The sequence below is a fragment of the Pseudopodoces humilis genome, chromosome 3 (genome assembly GCF_049639895.1).
Source record: "Pseudopodoces humilis isolate 2021_Gansu_Grassland_sample_001 chromosome 3, ASM4963989v1, whole genome shotgun sequence".
In the NCBI taxonomy this organism is placed as follows: domain Eukaryota; kingdom Metazoa; phylum Chordata; class Aves; order Passeriformes; family Paridae; genus Pseudopodoces; species Pseudopodoces humilis.
The window spans coordinates 16,849,116-16,871,441 of NC_142202.1; the positions used below are offsets into that span (position 1 = coordinate 16,849,116).

The 22,326-nt window shown below is 40.2% G+C and overlaps 1 protein-coding gene across 2 annotated transcripts in view; it reads right to left on the reverse strand.

The window, feature by feature from the left end:
• The window catches only part of CNIH3 (cornichon family AMPA receptor auxiliary protein 3), a 44,478-nt gene that overhangs the window by 17,691 nt on the left and 4,461 nt on the right, over window positions 1–22,326 (reverse strand). Inside the window, exons 2-3 of one of the 2 annotated variants that reach the window (XM_005523297.2) lie at window positions 6,497–6,565; window positions 3,571–3,618 (exon numbers count right to left, since the gene is read on the reverse strand). In XM_005523297.2, the coding sequence (XP_005523354.1) occupies window positions 3,571–3,618; window positions 6,497–6,565 (117 nt within the window). The remainder of the gene's footprint in view (window positions 1–3,570; window positions 3,619–6,496; window positions 6,566–22,326) is intronic. The other variant, XM_088053264.1, reaches the window with a different exon arrangement.

The following is a 22,326-nucleotide window of genomic DNA, read 5'->3' on the forward strand; positions in this document are numbered from 1 at the left end:
CAGACTAAAACATTAAAACTTACTTCAAGAAATATTAGGTGAAGAGATTTTTAGGTTTGTTTTGTTTGTTTTGATTGTTTTGTTTTAAACACCCCAGCTCCTGATTCACTATTTACTATATTATTGCTAGTACTGGAGTGCTGAACTGGCCGAATTTGGTTATTCAAATACAGCCCCTGCAGGGGTTTTTGTCTGCGTATTTGTTTGCATTTTTCAAGACAGCTCAAGTTCATCTGGAACATCCTTGAGATTAATGTCACCTTGCCTGTGGTTAGATTTCTTGCTGAATTTACTCTGTTCCCATCATCCCTTCAGGAGTTGTAATAAAAAAAGAAAAAAAAGAAAAAAACAAAGAAAAGCCAAAAAACCCCAAATAAAATCAAGAAAAAGGATTGAGCTCTGGTACAGTATTTTCTTACACTTGAAGCTTTAGGAATTTTAGGCATAACTTCACTAAAATACTACACTACATTAAAAAAATGAGTAAAAGTCTGTCTTTCACCTACCTCTACTCCCTCCCAGTTAAGTTCCAGTTCTGATGTTCAGAAATCACTCTTATTTTAGCTTAAGGGGCTTTAAAAACAAATATTTGCTGATAATTGGAGAAGCGTTACTTAAATTGTAGAGCAGTGTCTGGCATGAGCAAACTGAAATCTGAAATGTGTTTACTGATCAAGAAGTTCAATCAATTCTCCTCCTTAGTAAGGATTTATTGAACTAATTCAAAAATTATGATGCATAACCTCATCAAAATGTAATTTAAATTTCCTCCAAGGTAAAGTAATAATATTACAGTGCTTGATTAATGAATTTGACTGTATTTTAATCTAGGAAATTCCTAATTGTCCTTAGTCTTAACATTAGTATCAATTAGGAATTAAAAAATAAGGAATCAATCGGTTAGAGAGATTTCTTGAAATACAACTGCAATTACAATTAAAAAATATTGTTGTCATCAGTAACTGAATTTATTTTAACAACCCCACCAAAATATTTGACTGTAAAAATCATGGTAGATCTCACAGGCACATCTTGCACATTGCACCCCTCAGCAGGGCTGATAAGCCCAAGAAGCCTGAGCTGCTCTGTACTGCTCTGCTCCGACCCACCACTAGTTTGTGTTCTCTGGACAGCACTGCAGTGAGCCATGGAATCACATCCTTAGGGAAGTAAAGGAAATTTATAGCAAAAAAGCCTCCACAGCATTTGCTCACACTGGTGTGTCCTGTGTGAATGACCTGACATTTGTGGGGCAACCAATGTCTGCCTGATGGGATATTCAACAGTCTGCAGCACAAATTACCCTAGAAAGCCCCATATGAATGAATTAAATGAGGCACCTGTAGCCTGAGAGAACCTCACATGGTGATGGGTTCAAAAAATAAGCCGCCTTCTCATGTACTTCAGGACAGGAGAGATCTGACTGTGGCTATCCAACACTCATATCTTCTTTATGCAGAATCAGTCATTTTCCAGTAAACAGAAAATTTGGGCTTATCTAATCCTACAGCACCATAGAAACAAGGACCCATGTGTTCCTGCATGCCAGCATCACATATATCTGTTTCACACAAACCCTGCTTGTTTTAATGATATACAAACATTTCCCCCAAACCAAAAATTCCTGGCTGCAGAACAGTTGCATCCTTCATTCTATTTTGGAAAATGTAAATAAGTTATATAATATCTGGTGAAATATCACACACCTGGTCACAGTTTCTCAATAAACTTCTCCAAGTGTTTTGGAGATAAAACCAAAAACACATCCTTAAAAGAGTCTTTGCTCACTGGGATCAGATTTCTGTGACATATTTAACAATTTAAAAATTCCCAAGAACCCCTTCTAAAACCATGTAATGAAAGTGAACATACTTTTATAGCCCACCTATAACCTCTTTAAAACAACAAATTTACATCAGCTCTTAAGCATTAAGTTCTAATGTCATAAATAGCAAGGTACCACTGTTTTCAAAGCCCTATAAAATAACTTCCTGACTTCAAAACAGGTATGCTGTTGTTTCACAGAAATAGAAACAGACCCTAAAGCCACACAATATTGAAGGATATATTTAGTACTTGCTGGAAGAATCCTAACAGCTGTATTCCTGTATCAATATAGCTGGCACTCAATTCTTTACTGTTTTTTCTCAATTTTCCTCTACACTACATAAAACACAGCTATTTTTAGTGGCTGTCAGATTTGAAGGCTACAAATCTCTGTAGTTATTGCACCCTCCTCTTCTTGCAGATAATCTCTCAATTAAAACAAATGTGTCCCCAAAGAACTTTGGAGAAGAGGCTGAATTAACAAACCATTTAAGTGAACCAGAAGCAAGCCAATCCCTTATGAACACAGAGTCTGCAATTAGCCAAAACGCTCCATTTTGCTGTTCACAACAAGGCCAAGGCGCAATAAAAATTAAACATTGATGCAGGCAAGGCACTCCCATGGGGCTCACACATATTAAACCATTACCACTCAGGAGTTGCTGTATGTCCAAGAAACTGGGACACAGCTTGAGACTGGCTGGCTGCCTATTTGATAAAGTGGAAAGCTATTGGTGATAAGTATTTTTCCTTATTTTCATACCCCAAGTGGCATAAAGAGGCTCAGGAAGTACTTAAATGTGGCTCCTAGCAGTCACATGCTCAGAGTGGTGCCAAACAGACACAGGTTCTGACTGAGCAGAGGAAGGCAGCCCATAGGTTTTGCATGGAGTCACAGTTATGCCTTTGGAGCAGACCAAAGTGATAATCCCCAGCACTGGCTTTCCCAAAACCTCCGAGGATGATGCCACCAGTTTATTAAAACCCCATCTGAATTTCGGTATTAGCTTGATTAGGGTGTGTTCAGCAGTCCACACTGCAGTGATGATCTTTTTAAAGAAAAAAAGCAGGATTTAGGTGGCTTCCTTACCACTCTGTAGAACACAGAAACTTGAACACAAAATAAAATAGTTTGGAGCCATGATTATTTTTACTTCAACGGGACACAGTCAGGAAAAACAAAGATTGCTTATGAAAATTCTATTTGAAAACACAAGTAACCCAAAATCTATCAGCTCCTTTGAACCTCTCTGAAGCTGAGACACTCAGCATCTCATCACCTGTGTCAAGCTAAAATACATACTATTATCATCTTTTCTATTCCTTCAACCAGAAACCTTGAACATTACATATGTAGCTAATAAAAATGTTCAGTGTGTCAAATAGTAAGCCACTGTTCAAAAAAAAGGGTGTTCTTAAAGCCTGTACTACAACAATAACAGCAGTTTTATAGGACTATAAAAGAACCTCCAGCTGCAACTTTAAAAGGACTCACCACCTTGGAAAAGCTTTTTTGTCCCAAAATAAATGGGCTGATGTTCTGAAGTTCAGTTTTTATCCAGACACTCTCTATAAAGTCAACCTTTTATAATTTGTCTTTCTCTGTCCTTACAAGGTCATCCTGACTTTCAGTTCTCAGTTCATCAACAGAGTGTGAGGATCAAAGAGAAAATGAATGCACATTGCCACTGGATGGCTTTAATTCTCATAAACTTCACAAATCCTTGGCTGGTTCACGCTCACCTTTCGCAGGAGGAAGCAAATCCGCTCAATATTCCTCAGCCTCTCCCTCTGTCAAGAGAAAGTGGGGGAAAGGCAGGAGATTAGGTGGTGTTACAAATGAAGACAATATATTACAATTACAAAGGGTCAATGTTTTAATTAATGGCTGCAGTGAAGCAGCACATGCTATTAATCTGAACTGACAGCATTCACTTTTTACCTACTGCTTGCAAACCCAATGATTTTCCCATTTCTAAGTCCCAGTTAAGTTATTTCTCATTTGTTACTGGGTGTAACAGTATCAGCTGGGGATTCAAGTCTATGCCAGCCTTCAGTCAGAGGCTGCAGCTCTTTTTTCAGTCAGCATTTCTGGCTCTATCCAATTGTGTCAATTGATACCACACAGACTTGGTCTTGCATTTTCAGGTACCCAACCTCTGGCTTCAAGATAAATCTGAGTGGGAAAAACAACAATGAAGTTTGCATGGCAGCCCCTCCTCTATCACTACGATGGTGCCTGAACATGTGATACTAGAATTTAACAAATTAGTGAGAAATATCTGAAATGGCCTAGAAATGCCACTTTAAACAAGAGATGCATTCATAAATACTGAGAATCACTGTAATTAAACATTGTGACTCAAAAGATGTTCTAAACTCAACTCAGAGAAAGAAGACAAATCAAAGCCAGGCTTTCTTTTCAATGGCTCATAATGAGAAGCTCACCAGCAAAATCAAATTTCACTGCATAACCCCATGACTGGAGTTACTGTGAAGCTTCTACTGTTAGTTACACTACAGAAGGCAGAGTGGATTTGCTCTCCTCAGAAGACTATGTGATTGATATTTTCATTTAGATATGGCAAAAATACTCCAAACAATGAACTTTTTTAAACAGGTAATGTACTATACCAATGTGAGAAGCCAACTCTCCCTAAGCTTTTTGCTTTTCAAATGTTTGAAAACTCAAGCTTGTGGCAAATTTAATTCTAGTCTCCAAATAAATGTCTTTTTTGCTTTCCTGTTCCCAAGTTTAAGCCATTAGAAAAAAAAAAAATCATTTTGGAAAGACAGTGAGGCAGTGGCAGCTTGATAGGCACCAGAAAAATACTGTGCCTCTGAGTCTCTGAGCTAAAAGAGAGTCAGAAATTTTAGACTCACAGATGCAAATATGAGAATGGATGTGTGTGGATATGCCTGTGAAGCTGCAGAAAGCTCCCTTGCCTTTCTTGAGGGGCAAGGGAAAGACAGATGCCAACTGCAGCTGGCCTTGGAGAAGTAGGAAGTCTGTCTCTGAACTGAAGGTAATAGAGAGCAAACCAGGAAATTTGAATTAAATTCTCAGTACTGACATTGTTTTTGCCTCTGATTTGTCTTTAGTTCATCCTCTTCTTGTCAAAAAGGCTCTACCCTCTGTCATGAAAACATTGTGGAGGACACATGGGTAAACTTCAGACACTTCTACAGTGCAACAGAGAAAACTACCCCACCAAATAAATGGAATATGGACAAGCAATGGTGCTGAGGGGAAAAAAAAGAAAATACACTTGACCAAAGATATAAGAAATCCTTGCTAAAAATCTTCCTTTTATGACAATATCAAAGGCATCGACATGTACGCTGTGCAGAAAAAAGCAATCTGAGATTATTGCTTGAATTATCACAGAAGGTTTCAGGGAAGTCAAGTATGTGAACCAACCACTGAATACTCTTCTGTGCTTTACTTTATGATTCACTTTTTGATTCCTTGACTAATATGACTGAAAAAGGGACTTGTTATCTTTTTTTTTTCATCATGGAGACCAATTCCATGACCATTTTAAAATAAAATGAGATTATCTTCATAGAGCATCTCAAGTTTTAGGAACTGAACAATTTACTGGAATTTGGTACATATAAATTCAGTGTGCAGTTCTCAGATAGGAAGTAAAAACAGATAAAATGGATTGAAAATCAGATTACTTCCAGTAAATGAAAAACCAGATTACATCCACTGATGTCCTCTCTAGGATTTCGTTATATAATTTCTTTCTTTTCTTTTCATTCTTTCCTTAGCGAACAGTAAAAAAAAATATTTTTGTTCTCAGATTATTAAGTTTATGCTTAAAATAATCAGTGGTCTAAGCAGTACAAGTCCTCAGCTGAGTTATGAAGCAAGGTTAAATAGCAAAGTACTAGTTGCTGAATCTGATTATCAGTTGTAGACAATTCAAAATCTTGATACTCTGTAGAGATCAAATTCAGCACCTGTCATAATCATTGTCATTGCCAGTGAGGTGATGGGGAGGCAAGTTCTACTCTCGGTTATGGTGGTACAAACTGGCATGTGTAGCTGTAGTCAGCTAAATCACTCTAGATGACATCTTTAATTAACAGAGGAATTTGGATATGCTTAAATCTAGGCTGCATTTCTGGTTCATTAGTTAAAACTGAGTTTACAGTCCCAGTATTTAATGCTCTCCTATAGCAGATGCAGCAGAAAATTATATTTACTCCTAAAGCATAGGAGAATCCAGAGCCCTGCCATGGGACAGAGAGATCCAGGCATGCACCTCTTAACAAATTCTTTCAAGCTTTTGGCTCATTGATTCAGGCAGTATGGGAGAAGGTGGTCATCCCATGCACAACCGCAGAGAAAGCAAATTATTTCAAAAAGGAAAACTTGTGCCACAGAATGAAAAGGTAAAAAAGAAAGCATTAGCATCACATGAAATTCTTTAGTTTTTGAATTTCCAAATTACTTTCCTGCCTCCTTCAGCAAAGAGGAAAGCCATTAACATAAAAATCACCATCTGGCTTCCTAAGACTGGCCCAATAAATCAATTTTCCAAACCACAGCTGACTTCACAAGAGGCTCCCTGTTCATTTCCACACTCATCCTTCACTGACAGCTCGGTGCCCCCGTTTCTGGAGCAGCCCCAGTCCCGCAAGCCCTGGCTGTACTCACTGCATGGGCTGGGTTGCACTGGTCGATGGGGCTCTTGAAGTCTGTCCGAAGTTCATCGAAGGCAATTATCTGAAAGACAATTTTTTCAAGTCCTGTAATGAATGCTCCTTCAAACACTTCAAACACTTATTTTTCTTAAGGGACTAATTAGATGCATTGCCTGCCTTCCTCTCTTTCCAGGGACAATATGGAAAAATAGCTTCCCCGACACACTCCCTTTAGAACTAAGTAGTTAAAACAAAACATGGGATACTCCTACGTATGACACCTAGAACGCATTAATCTGTCACTCTGCAAAATCATATCTATAGCTTTTTTAGTGGTGCTACTTTCCATATTTCTTTCCTCATATCAGCAAGATTTCTCAGATTTCCACATGACATCAAACTACTTCACAAACGAATACATCTCCAAATTTGATGTAAAAAGTCATTAGCTGCCTAAAGCACAGAGATGCATCTGATATGACATTCCAGGTTTAGTAAATAAACAGTATGTTTTTATTAGTTGTTAAACCTACCTCAGATATTAATTCTGAATTAGTATCAGCTTCACCATTAAGATGCTATTCATTAACAAGCACACTCCTCAAGAGGTAAAGCACTCTAGAGCAAACATGCCCTTCCTAAATTCTGTCAGGTTTTAGAACTTCAGACTTCATTAATGGAGAGATTTCCTTCACTAACAGATGAACTGAGACACCCTGGTAATTTCTGGTGCTTTTAAAGTACAGCAGACAAATTGTTTATAAAAATAACAGTGTTTGATAGCATTTTCTTGGAAGATCTTGTGTTTGATCCAGTGAAGAGCTAGCACTTTCTTGGAAGACTTTTTTCTTGGAAAGAAAACAGCTGTAATAATCCTCAGCATACTTCATTCAAAGATCTCAAAGCACATTCTTAACTTTGTGTTTGCATTCTAGTAATACTTCTTCTGCTGCTTTTGTCTGGCTTCACCTGAGGAAGGAAAGCTCACTGACAGGCACCACATAAATAGATGCTAAAATAGTGATTCCTTTTTAGACACTTTATAAATCAAAGTGTCTGTTCTTAATAAAAGATGATGGAAGCACAAGGCAGCAGTCTGGTAATTAGTATGTGAGTGCAACAGCCATTCCTTGATGTGTAACAGTGTGCCTGCTGCCTGGCTGTTCAGAAAAGAACCAACTGGGTGTCAGCACAGACCTGCTGCATAGCCAAAACACATTCATTTAACAGAGATGGAAGATAGGAGCAGAAAACCTGAAAATGGCTTGTTCTTGAATCATAATAATCTGGTGAGAAGCTTGAGAATAAAACCCAGAGCTACAATCCATGAACTTCAGCACTGCTCCTCATCCCACTCTAATGCTGCATTCATGCCACCAAAGCACATTTAAAAACCAAAAGCGTGCCATTTTACAAGAGCACTTCACAGAATTCAATTTATTCAAATATGACAAGTCAAAGTGGCAGAATAAACTACAAAGGAACTATAAAATATGATTGCAAGTGGAGCATTTCTCCCTATGGATGCACTATCCAAGTTAGGAATTAGATCTGCAATGGTAAAAGAGCAACTAACAGAAGCTGTGAGGGGCTTGCAGTACATTTGTGAAGAATAAGGCTCGTGACACCTCTGTATTTAATAATTTTTGGATAGGTCTTCCAGCTGGACCAACTGCTAACAGGGTTACACATGAGCATGAGATTGGGCATCTCTTTGTAACTGGATATCAGCATCAGCACTGACAGAAAGGGAGAAGGATGGAAAAGAGGTTAGTTTCAAATATACTGCACATTTATGTTTACTTATATTTTATTCCCCCCCCCCTTTTTTTTTTACTTCACCAACATTCCCAACTCTTTATTTGCTGACACATAATTTATGTTATGCTTGCATTATACGTAAGTGCATTGAAACACATCTGACAGGTATTTAAGCACATGGTTTTCACAGAACCAGTAAGTGTAAATGCAACAGTCTCACAGACCAACCTTTTGAGATGCCTGCAAATTAAGACAATGTTAAAGACATTCTTGCTACACCTGAAAGAGATTGAGGTCTGGTTTCAAGCACACATGACTGGAGGAAAGTTTCTTCAATAAAAGTTCCAGTGTCTGTCTGGAAGAAGGCTGACAAAAATAAATCCTCCTCAACTTATTACAAAAAAAGTTCCATAATATTTTATATTTTGCTGTATCCTCAGAAATAGAAGTGATGATATATGATGATAGTGATGACATGAAAATATCTATTTTAATTTATGAAAAAGCACATTCCTATTCCCTATTTCTCAGTTACAGTGAAAAAATGTAAAGCATAGACAGGCTCAGAATTAGATGAATATAAAGAAACTTGCAGAGCATTTTGGAGACATGGTTTTCTTCCGTTTTGTTGTTGGGAGTGGGTGTGTTGGGGTTTTTTCATTGTTTTTAAATCTTACAATGTTTTTTGTCCTAAATCTAAAGCCACAACTGAGTAACTGTAGCTTCTTAAGATGAGCAGTTGCTCACAACACACTGAGCAACTGTGCAACAAATGACATTATATTACTGAAAATACAGCTGGGCTGTGCTGCACTGGGGTTTACATAATAAATTAGGAAACATTTTCCTCTTTCAATTATAACTCACCTTCTGTAGCAGTTTAATGGCCTGGGGCACTGAGTGGCTGGAACTGCCATTTTTCCATCCAAACCCCGAATAACCAAGCACTTGTCTCCGTGAAGTATTTCACTATGCTCTCAGGGGAGCTGCAGTGCTCTGACCACAGCCAGAGAAGAACCTCCTGCCTGTTCTCTTTTCAGCTGGATGCAGTTCAGCTGCTTGATTCCCACACTGAGCAGAGTGCTGAGTGCTCTGGGACAGCGTCTGGACACATTCACAAGAGCTGATTCAACTCAGAAACCACAACACTTCCCGAGCTGAGCAGTTCATCTCAGCTTGTCTTGGGACAATGTAATAGATAAGAAAAGACATTGTTTCACCTTTGTAAATGAAGGTGTTTTATAAAGCATTCATTATCTTTTAGTTATCCAATATAATTTGATGGAGGGTGGCAATCAGGACTACAAACCATGCACATGCATGGACATCAGCAACCCAGTCTCTCCAAAGGCCACAGAGTAAACACACTGTTCCAAAGAAAAGTGACCAGCCCCTGGTCACAAAGCTGAACAGAATTTGGGAACATGCTAGGAAGTGGATCTTACAAAAAGGAGAAATTTATTTCTATTAGTAAATATTAATGTTGTACACAGCTTCATAGACAGAGAATAAGAACCATCTGACATTTATTTAGGAGCTTGAAGAAAAAAAGCCCAGAACACCGAGTTATCTGCTGATAAAATGAGGAAAAGAAGAAGTGCATCATGTTTAGGAATATTTTTTATAATTACTGCAGAAACAGGCCAGGGATTGAATGGACAGTGGATATTGCACTATCTTCTGTCTTGGGGAATTTTCCCTGTGAATCCACATTGCAAATCACTGCAGGAAGTTTGTTCTGCCTCTGCTCTAGCCATGCTTTTTCCTAGTGAGAGAAGTCTACCTGTGTGTGTTTTCCACCTAATAAAACTAAAGTTCTATAAAAATACTGCTTGCAGTCTCTGGTGATTCACACCATCTGCAAATCTCAAAACTCCCAGTACAAGTCAGCAAGGAGTTTGCCCCAATTTATACACATAATGCATCAATGAGATTGTGATGACAATACATGTTTCAGTTGCAAGTATATTTAAAAAATTTGTTTTAATTACCTACACTCTCTCTGCTTATCAGAGAGACCATAATAGCTTTGAATAAGGAAGTATTCACATAATATTGAACATGAATTTTGCTTTCATTCTATGCTTCTGTACTCATAAAAATGAAAATTTCACTTGATGCTAGAAATTAGCTATTGATATCTTTTTTTTTTTTTAATCACGGAGCTCTTACAGAAGCATATTTTAATTGAGAATGTGGTGGTTTAGGGTGGCAGTGAAGTTTGTGTAGGTGTGAATGCAGTGACAGCAAAGAAGTTGGATATTATTGCCTACTGCCATCTCAGGAAAGTTAAGATAAAACAGAACTTGATGACAACCACACCAACCACAGAACAGAACAGTAACACCTAACATATGCTTCCTTGCCACCACCCTGCCAATGCACCGCCCTCCCATATTGAAGGAACTGTCTTTAATGGTTCATTTAGACAATTTGTCTCCCCCTGCACTCTCCCAGGCCCGCAGTTCACAGGCTGACTGCAAGTCAGCACATGGACAGAAGGTAGGCAGGATTAGGAGCAGACTGTGCTCCTAAACTTCATGCCTTCCCAGCAACTGATGCACAGACATATTAACTGTGTAGGGAAAATGTGTTTGAACCATGAGCTGATCCATTTTGATGCAAATTGGCTAAGGTACTGTGGTGGCTTTAGAGGTACTTTGCTGGATTTTGTGGGACAGAGGCAGCAAATGAAAAAATGTCAGTCAGGTAAGAATGAAAGTGAACCTGGAAGGGAGGAAAAGTCACTGCCCTGACATGAGGGAGTGAGGAAGCCCATAAAGAGCTACAGAGAACAAGGACAACACCAAAGTGACAGATCAAGAGAATGGGTTTTTTTTTTGCTACCCAATTCTTATCATGATATGAAATGAACCTGAACAAGAAATTTAGCTATGAGGTGTTCTTCGTCCCTCTTTGTTCTCTGGTTGAATTGATCTGCTTAATGCTACAAAGCATGAAAGAAAATTCAAAATTGTATGAACAGAGAGGTGACTCAAATTCCAGTGAATTTTATGCTTTTTATCATGTTTATCATTTCCTGTCTATATCCATTTGTTAAGCATCTCCTATTAAAAAAGTAAAGAAGTCTCAAATCTTGGTTTTCATCATACCTCTCCATGCAACACAGCAGCTTCCCTGACCAGTGGATCTGAAATGTTGGTGTGGATGAGAACCTTAGCAATAGAGCCAAATCAAGGGCAAAGAAAAAAGTGAGATGCCAAGTATTCCTTTCTTCTCTTTTCTCTACCCAAAGTATTTAATTTTCTGAGAATTACAGTTTTTAATTTACCACATATTAATAAAAGTAAGCAATAATAACTAACAATGCTTTGCAGTTATAAATCTGCCTCCAAGGCAATGAAGATCTTAACAAAGGAAAATACAATTTCCATTTTTTATACGGGGGAAACAATGAAGCTCATAGGAATTAAATTATTTACAGATTCAGTGGCAGAAGAACCAAAGCCTCTGGATTGTTGCACCATGTAAAGTTCAGGAGAAACAGAGAATACTGTCAGTACTCTAATAACATGAGAAGTGAAACCATGCACTTCTGTCTGATTATTGTGCTGTTGTTCATCTCTACAGCTGAACACTGCTTTAAGCTGAGCCTTTTTGGATTAAGGTTGCAAATGGTTTTAAGTCACTCAAGGGTAGAAAATTGTTCTATTTGTCAAATTTCACACTAACAATTGTATGGCATTTCCTTGCTCTACTTAGCTTGAATTTCACATGCTGCCACCATCGAACAGCCCTCCACATAGAAATCCAAAATGTGGCTCCATCCAGGCCTGCACAAACAAGCACCTGAGCACCCAGTCTATATCTCTTTACTGAAGTTCTTTTGTCTGTAAAAGGATGCTACATTTAGGACAACATGATTTAAATTTTTTAGGCTCTAACGGGAAGCTTAAACTCACCTAAGTCATGAAAATCTTCATGTAATTTCTCAAGTATTTAAGCCAGATCCTGAGGCTTTTCCAATGGAAAGTCCAATATGCAGATTTAAAAATGCATAATCTCCTGTATGTTTATATATATAATTCTGTACACATAACTCAAAATTATTTCCTACCTACCTATGGAAATACGGAAGTATAATTGTACTGCTCTAAGTAAACACTGATAAAAATCCATACAGGAATCCTTTTGCTGAGGGCATGTATGCACAAACATGCCAGCCTGCACTGCTGTATTTACAGCTCTGTATTCCCCTGCATAGGTAAGAACTATACAAGTGAAAATGTAACAAAATTAAAAGACACCCCATCCCTATACAGATGGACAAAAGCAATATTACTGCATCAGCTACACAAAATCGGATTTCTAGCCTGCAGAGAGGTGCAGAGGAAACCACTAAGAATTAAGAATAACTATTTGGCAGTTGCCCTAAACAGTCCACACCTATTAGTACAAGCATGAAAAACTGCATCCACATTGTGAAAAATACAGAAATTTATCTTCAGGAGTACAACCACACTGTATAGAGCTTTGAGTGCCTTGATTGGAAAGTTACCATGTCCATGGTACCGGTTATTATTGCAACACTGCAGATCACAGTTTGGAAAAGCAACCTGCTTCCTGAATGTAAAGAATTCATGTTATTAATTTTGACAAAACCAATAAACAATCCTCAGCAACTGCAAAATTCTGTTGTGCACACAATGTTTCCAGAAGGGTTAGACAAGCACCTATTGACAGATTTTTACAACTGCTACAAAATGGGCTTTTAAAAATAATTTAATCTAACTGCAAGGTGAAACAGTTTTTACTGGCTAACAACAGGATTCTGGTCACAGATTTCACTTGCTCACCACAAATACTGAAATATCTTCCCAGTCATCCTGAAACGAAGATGTCAACCCCCTCCTGCGGCAGAGAGACAAATGTCCCACTGATTCACCACAGACAGAGATGACCTGTGCTTTTATCACAACTTTATACCCACTCACTGTCTTCCAGTCTACACCAGCTGAAATCCAGCCAGACAAAAATCAGCTGCGCACATATAAAGTGCATTTTGTTAAGAGAAGGAAGACAAGCAGCAAGCTGTGCAGGAGGGATGATGCTAATATAGCTGTACAGAGCCTGTTTCTAAATAGGTTAATAGTTTTGCTCCCTGCAGCTAGAACACATTTCTAAACAGACCGCAAGCAGAGGAGGAATTTTTAAGGTAAGTCCAGACTGCCATCCCTCCTCCCCTCCCAAAGGATTCCTCCCAAAGGATTTCATAATTTTGTTGTCATGATTCTTCTTCTCTTTCTTAAAAAAACCTTACTTTACTGCATTCACTACAGGGAACCAGTTCAGAAACCAGCAGTGTTCTGTGAATCAAACACATCCCACAACTCACCCCTCTCTGGGCCACAAACACTTGTTACCAATACGAAGAAAAAAACGCCCCACCTTTTCAATTAGCACCTAAACTGGTGAATACAGCATGTTGTTCTGAAGAGAATGGACGCTCTTATGTATGTAGAGATGCAATACTTCAGTTTAATTACATTCAGTGTGGTAGAAACAATTCTGCTACCTCAGTTGACTGAAGACTCTGTGGGTCAGTGGTGGTCTGAACCAAAGGCAGCAGGTATGTTTGGCATTCCCAAGCGCCTGTATGTGTGCTCTTCTCTTTTTTCCATTAAAATCTTACAGAGGATTTGACAGTGTTTCCCACCAGCCCCAAAGGCACAAAATCTCATATGCATCATTGTAGGCTGGGGGAAATACAGGTGGAATCTCTGCAGCAACAGGGAACAGAGTATAAATCTCCCACACTCCTTGTACTTTTGACACAAGTACGCCGCCAATATTCTCTTCCTGCATATGGTCTCCTCCTCCTACATGCAATGGGGTATTGAATGTGGATTTCTTATAAAACAAACAGGTTTTTTGATTTAGATTACAAGATCAAAACCTTTTAAACATTTCAGTATCTAACCGCTTCTCATCTCTTCAGTTCAGCACCAAAACCCCAAGATGAGTTATTCACAGAGCACCAGTGACATCAAACTGACATGTCATTACTGGGAATGCAGTCACTTCTTAGGTATTAACTTGATTTGATGGTCAGGACTTGAAAAGCAAACAATCTGTTACGAGGACCCCCAGTCACAGCCACACATTCAGCAAACTAAGAAAAGACATCACAGAATCACAGAATGGCTGGAAGGGACCAAAGTGTGTCCAACCTCCCTGCTCAAGCAGGGTCATCCCAGAGTGCACGGCACAGGATTGTGTCCAGATGGTTCTGGAATATCTCCAGTGAGGGGCACTCCACACCTCTTCTGGGCATTCTGTTCCAGTGCTAGGTCACTGCACAGGAAAGTTCTTCCTCATGGTCTGGTTGAACTTTCTGTGCATCAGTTTCTGCCCATTGCTACTTGTGCTATTGACTGGCACCACTGAGAGGACCCTGGCTCTTGACACCTTCCTTTCAGACACGGATAGACATTTGATGAGGTTCCCTCTCAGTCGTCCCTTCTTGAGGCTGAATAGGCCCAGCTCCCTTAGCCTTTCCTCATTTGCTTTCCCCCAGTCCCTTCAGCAAAGCAAAGGTCATCATAACAAAGTCATACAGATTCTTGCACCAGCTTTTTCTTCTGTCCTGGAAAGGATGTAAACAAGGACCACATCTGCAGATAAACTGAACAAGCATATATATAAAGTTAGGCCAAGACTTCATCCCTAGTCTTGATCTCTTCAATGGGCCAAGAAGAAATGATGGGAATTTGGATCCAAGCATTACAGCTGAGGTGTCAAACTCAGAACTGTGGCTCTGATTCAGGGAATATCTATTTAGTGCAGATGAATTGGTTTGCAGATCCCCCAACCAAGCAGGGGGAGATGGAAGCAGTATTATTTCCTATCCATGCCCAGGAGAGGCTGCAGAACTCTGCTTCCAGCACAAGAGACAGCACTCCTTTGCCCTTGCTTCTGTTTATACTGAATTCCATATCAACTAAGAAAACACTGTAAGAAATGAAAAAATTTTGATGTCTTTCTCAATGCCTCTATATCACAGATGTATCACTACAGATTTGTACATATGCTACTTGCACAGGCCAAATTCTTCACTATCCTGTTTTTTCCACACCCAACTGGGGACAGGCTAGACATGAGTTGGTGAAATACCTGGACAAGAGGCTGGCCAGGTGCAGAAGGTAGGAGGAAAAGTGTTCTGATTACAGTGGACCAATAGTGGGTTTATTCTGTCTGGAAGCAAGGTAACTGCCTACCTATAGATGTGAGAGGGTTTATTCTTCTGCCCTTGCTTTTTGTCAAAATTACAAATAATTTCTAATTGATCTCACTTTAAATTCAGTGTGCTACCATGCAATATTTCTACTTGTCTTTTTATTCTTATCAAAATTACATTATATGCAAGGAGAAACACACAGATGCATTACAGCCACAAAGCTCCATCTTCATAAATTATTCTTGAAATGAACTGAAGCAGTTTTTCTATTACTTAACAGCCCACAGCTGATAATCCAAAGCTAGGAATAAACAGGCTGTTTCTGCAGGATAAATTCAGGGAAAGAGTAGTAAACAGATGGTAAAATGTACCAAAATAGGTACAACTAGAAAAAAATATTTGCCCCAAAGAAGATGGTAAGAGAATGAGATCAAAAGAGAAGATTCTTCTCAGTATCAGTAGATAAAAGTCATGGGTGAGAGACTGGCCAGCTGGCTGGTGCTGTCTCTAAGCAAGTATCCAATCTTATCACCACAACAGAATTTGTTCTTTTCTTGAGCTTCCAAAGACTCCTACATATTGCTACAAGTTATTATTTTGATATTTTAAAGTTCTGTTATGCTGATACACGCTTGGGAGAATCATTTTATTCCTTTCCATCACACACTCCTTAGTTTTCCTCTCAGGCTTCTCATTGCTGCTGATACTTTTTCCTCCCTCTCCCGTGTTCTCCATTCCTGCCAGCAGCAATTTATGCAAATTCACCAAAATCCAGGAGTCACATAAAGGAATCTGGGCTCTGTCACTAAAGAATCTGTTCAAGCATGTCACACATTACACCATACCCACACAGAAGACTCATGACACGGGCTGTCCAAAAACGTTCACCACCTGAATTAACCATACCTTCTGGATTCAGGCAGCCTCTTCTGCTCAAATAATTGCCTCCCAAATGACAATGAGAACACAGCAATCTTCCCTCTTGTTAGTCCCTTGCTCATTCAGGGATTTTCTTCCTCTCATTTCCTCTTTCCTTCACATCTTTCTCCCTGAAGTCCTCCCTCCCACAGTTCTATTTTCCCCCTTCCCACATCATTTTTATTCCCCATTACCCACTCAGCAGTGGGGTTCTACTAATGCTGTCTCAGGAAGAGGACTGCGGCAGGCAGAAATTCTGATGGATCTGTGCTTCCTGACTGTCAGTGGCACAGCAGGAGCCCAGCTGGACAATGGAACAGGGGCTCTTCTCATGCAGGCAACATCAGGCATGGATGACCACATTAAAGATCTTCCCAAGTTTTCTTTCTTGACCAAAAAGAGGCCAGGCAGAACTTGGAGGAAATAACTAAGACACACACACACATATGTGAAATAGCCTTCAGCCACACAACTGCATTTGCAGGGCTAAGGCAAGAAGAAGCAATAAAGCAGGCACTGGAGCTGTGGCTGCAGAAAAGAAGCAAGGGGACGGGACACAGCAAGGTGTAAAAGTGACCAAAAATTGCGATTGAAAAAACAGCAACCCAAAAAACATCCTCATCTGTTCAGCCATGTTCTCATAAAACTCCTTAGTTTAATTACAGGAGCATGACTAAGGATAAGGATACATTTCAGCATAGCTCCAAACAGGCCTGTCACTTGGATGATCAGCAAATCAATTTTCTAAAGGATCTGCTAATAGTGTTTATATAATACTGAGGGGAAGAACAACTCTGAAGCACATGCAATCAAATTGATTTTAGTTGAACCTTCATTATGTTTGCTTATAAATGCCCATTCTGTGAATGTATAAAGAAGTTTCTAGTTAGATGGTGATACAATGTGAACTATTTAGCCCAAACTCATAGCGTGATAAAATAATAATGCAACAGAAGATTGACTAAACAATTACACACTTGAAACTGTGACTCACACACAGAGTGGAGATGGTTGGCATTTAAATGCATTTTAGAAATCAAATGTCATTCTATTAAAAAAATGGTGCTTGTATCAACAAGGCCTGGCACTTGCAATCTATCTGGTATGAGATAATTGCAAGGGCTATAAGTTACTAATTATCACCATTTTACTGTAGGTTTCCTTAATTCTTTAAGCTTTGGTTTTTCCAGAAATGTGCTTAGACTTCTGGATGTATTCTAAAAAACCCAACCTGTATTTGACAGCTAGAATATGACATGACCTGCAAAAGCATAGAAATACAAAAGGACCCAAACCAACTCAGATTTTTCAAGACCTTTTACATTAGTGAGGGAGTTGCAAGCTGTGTACAATGGGAGAGCTCAGTGATGGCACTGCTTCTTCATCTCCCTTACATTCTGCTTCATGTGTTCACATTATCAAAAATGGAGCCACAAGTTCAGCACTCCTGCAGTATCTTGCTGAGAAAACCTACTTCCGTTGTAAATGTTTTGTGATTTTAATGTAACTTTACACAATGACATTCCTAAAATAAATCCATGCTTTATAACAATACCTTTTCAATGGGAAGCGAAGAAAAATGTGAAGACTTTTGTCCTGTCTTCACAAGGTGCACTGACATCTCTCTGAATTTAAACATACCCTCTGTTTAAAGCAAATCCCTCTTGTTCTTTCACTACACGTCCTTGTAAAAAGTCCCTCTCCAGCTCTCTCGTAGGCCCCATTCCAGTACTGGAAGGTGCTGTAAGGTCTCCCTGGAGCCTTCTCTTCTCCAGACTGAACAGTTCCAATCCTTTCAGCCTTCTCAGGGTGCTCCAAACTGCTGAGCATCTTTGTGGAACTACTCTGGACCCACTCCAACAGCCACGTTCTTCTGATGCTAGGGATTCCACAGCACTGGTGGGGTGTCAGGAGAGCACAGGGGAGGGGGAGAAGCCTCTCCTTCGACCTGCTGGTCACACCTCCTTTGATGCAGCCCAGGACATGTTTGGCTTTTTGGGCTGTGAGCACACAGTGCCAGGTCATGCTGAGCTTCTCACCAACCAACACCCCAAGTCCTCCTCAGGGCTGTTCTCCATCCATTCTCCACCCTGCCTGTATTTGTGCTTGGGATTACCCTGACACAGGTGCAGGATCCGGTCCTTGGCCTTGTTGGATGTCACAAGGCTCACGCAGGCCCACCTCTCCAGCTGTCAAGGTCGCTCTGGATGGCATCCCTTCCCTCCCGTGTGTTGACCACACCCCATGGCCTGGTGTCGTTAAACCTACTGAGGGTGCCCTTGGTCCCACTTCCTATGTTAAACCAGAGAGGTTTAACAGCACAGGTTCCAATTTCAACCCCTGAGGAACACCACTTGTCACTGGTCTCAACAATCGAGCTGTTGGCCACAACTCTGAGAGTACAGCTATCCAGCCAATTCCTTATCCATTGAGTTAACCATCTGTCTAATCCATGTCTTTCCAGTTTAGAGGCAAGGATATCATTCAGGACAGTGTCAAATGCTTTGCACAAGTCCAGGCAGATGACTGACACCTGTTGATCCTTTCTCATCCACCAACACTGTAATACTGTTGTAAAAGGTCACCAAACTTCTCAGTGTGGCTTGCCCTCAGTGAGGCCAAGCTGGCTGTCACCAACCATTTCTTTCTTCTCTATGTGCCTTAGCATGGCATCTAGGAGGATTTGCTCCATGATCTTGCATTCAGTTTCGTGGGCTGGATTCCACAGAAGTCAGAACAAAACTTTTCTCAGGGGAATTCACAATGAGGACAATATAAAAGTCAGAAGCTGCACCACAGAGATTCCACCTATTGTGTACAAAAACAATGTTCACAGTGCAATGAGTGAAGTACTGGAACAAGTCTTCAGACTTGCAGAATCACAGAGTGGATCAGGTCAGAAGGGACAGTGGGCTGTCTGGTCCAACCTCCGGCTTAAGCAGAGTCATCCTAGAGCAGATGGCACAGGATTGTGTCCACATGGTTCTGGAATATCTTCAGTGAGGGACACTCCACAACTTCTCTGGGCAATCTGTTCCAGTGCTCAGTTACCTGCAAATAAAGAAGTTCTCCTTCATCTTCAGGTGGAACTTTCTGTGCATCAGCTTCTGCCCATTGCCTCTGGTCCTACTGATTGGCACCACTCTAGAAGAGATTGGTCCATCCTCTTCACACCCTCTCTTCGGATACTGACATCGATGAGGTTCCCTCTCAGGGCTGAACAGCCCCAGCTCCCTCAGCCTTTCCTCAGAAGGGAGATGCTCCAATCCCTTGATCATCTTCATAGCCCTCCACTGGACCTGCTCCAGGAGCTCTGTGTCTCTCTTGTACTGAGGAGCCCAGAACTGGACACAGCACTCCAGATGTGCCTCACTAGGGCTGAGTGGCAAGATCATGCACCTTGACCTGCTGGAAACAGTTTTCCTAATGCATCCCTGGATACCATTGGTCTTGGCCACAATGACACACTGCTGGCTCAGGGACGGCTTGTTGTCCAACCAGACTGGCAGGTCCTTCTCCACAGAGCTGCTTTCCAGCAGGTTGGCCCCCAGCCTGGTGCCTGGGGTTATTCCTCCACATGTACAGGACCCTGAATTTGCCCTTGCTGAACTTCAGGCAGATCTTCTCTGCCCATCTCTCCATCCTGCCAAGGTCCTTCTGAAAGCTGCACAGCCCTCTGGGCTATCAGCCATTTCCCCCAGCTTGGTGTCATCAGTGAACTTGCTGAGGATGCATCTGCCCGTTCATCCAAGGCATGGATGGCTAAGTTAAACAACACTGGGACTGGTATCAACCCTTCAGGGACACCACTTGTGACAGGCCTCTCCTGTGCCATGGATCACAGCTCTCTAAGATCTGCCATTCAGCCATCTTCAAATCCACCTCACTGTCCACTCATCCAGTCCACACTTCATGAGTTTGCCTATGAGGATGTTGTGAGAGACAGTGAGGAAAGTCTTGCTGAAGTCGAGGTAGACAATATCCACTGCTCTCCCCTCATCCATCCAGGCAGTGTTTCATCTCTCCACCCATGGAGGGTTCATAAGCAATCTGGACAGGACCTTGAGCAGCCTGGCCTAACTTTGAAATCACACCTGCCTTGAAGAGATTTTACTAGATGATTTCCTAGATTCCTTCCAACCAAAAGTATTTTATGAACCTTTTATTATTTCTTTTAACAGGAACAGGACACTTCTGAAGTACAGGACACTTCTGAAGTTGTAATAACTATCAAAGAACACAGGAACTGTTCTGTTAATAAAAATGCTTCTTGCTCTCTGCACACCATCATGGTCACAAGTTGAATTTTTAACAGGGAACTTCCTGTGAAACACTGGAAGGTGACCTAGTAAATCAAACAGTATTTGACATTCTTCTGCCTTTACGCCATCAGCTGACTCTGCCCTGTGACTTTAAGTGACTCTTTTAGAGTAGAAATAATAATAATTCTTACCTGTTTCATGTGGGAGAGGCATTTCGTTTCCACAGAAATTGGAAGTGTTTTTCAAACTACCATCACTAGAAGAGTAAGCCTCCCAGTTATCCCCAGTTTACAACTTAAGTGAGACCTCTATTGCCTGGTAGAGTCACCTCCAGCTGTCAGCAGCCACATTGGTAATAAATGAGGGGCATGTCATAGGCACTGACAAAGAGAAATGGGTCAAAGAGAGGTCTGTTATCTGTATGGAAAACATTCTCTGCTGAGCTTCTTTCTCCTTCTGAAAAATACTTTGCCTAAAGGATATTTATGTTGGGGTGAGGGTAATCGACTAAGCCAGAGGTCTGAGGGCTGAATTCATGTGATTTAATGTAGTATGTGGTGACTGAATAAACAAATGCATGTAATGAGCTCCGACTCAAAGAGTTTTACTCGCAGTCTAATAAAATTTGACAGCTATATTGCTTTGCTTATTAACAAGCATAGCAGTTATTTAAAAGCACTAGAAATACATTATTTACCAATTTGGATATAAATCCCTTTAGTAAGTAGATTTTACAACTAATCCTAAGACCAAAAACCCCTTTGATATGTGACGACCAAATAACATTTAAATAGCTCTCTGCACATATTGTGGGAGGCACAAGACTCCACAGAATAATTTATTTTACACAGATAATGGAGTCACTGTGACTTGTGAGGCATCCAGGATTACAGCCAGTGGCAAACACACACAATTTAAAATCTTTCTCCAAATAAATCTCATCACGACAGTTCAAGCATACACAGAGATCCTGCTTAATCTTTCCACAGTATTTAAGTCTGTATTGGAGTCCACAGACTTCTATGATTTTTTAATTATTATTTAAGCATGGCAAGGTTACTAAACTGAGATATACCTCTTCCACAATATATAAGATAGAGCTTGCACCACAGCCTCTGCTGCCTGGCCTAATATCTGTCTGTCAGCATTAATGTGACAAACTTCTGAAAGAAAAGTTGTAAGGGAACTGTCAAGCTATGTTATAGCCAGGGAAATCTGGCTGTGCTCTGTCTTTAAAAAGAGTGGAAATATCAGACTCATTCCTTAAACTGTCCTGACTATAAAACCTTCAGGGACAATGTGCTTAGCTGCTTAGGCAAGAAAAGACATTTTCAAGAAATACATATAACATACAGCAACAGTATTTGTGCTCCCCTTCATCAAGCCTCAATCTGATTTTATTTTTAAGCACATAATTATCCAACATTCTCAGAGAAATGCATTAATGACTCATTAAAGAACAGCACTGAACTTCAATATCTGAAAGAAATTCAGGCTTGACCACAAGTCTGTAAGGACATTACTTTCTTTCCAAGACAGGCTCTAAAGCATTGCAAAGAGGTTAAATTGAGATGACTGGGAGCCTTCACTGGAGGGAAGCACAGGCTGAGGTTGGATCATAGATCTCTTTACAGGTTTCAGGTAAGGCAGAACTCTCCTCCAAACCTAAGTTACAGAAACAATAAGATACAGATACACAGACAA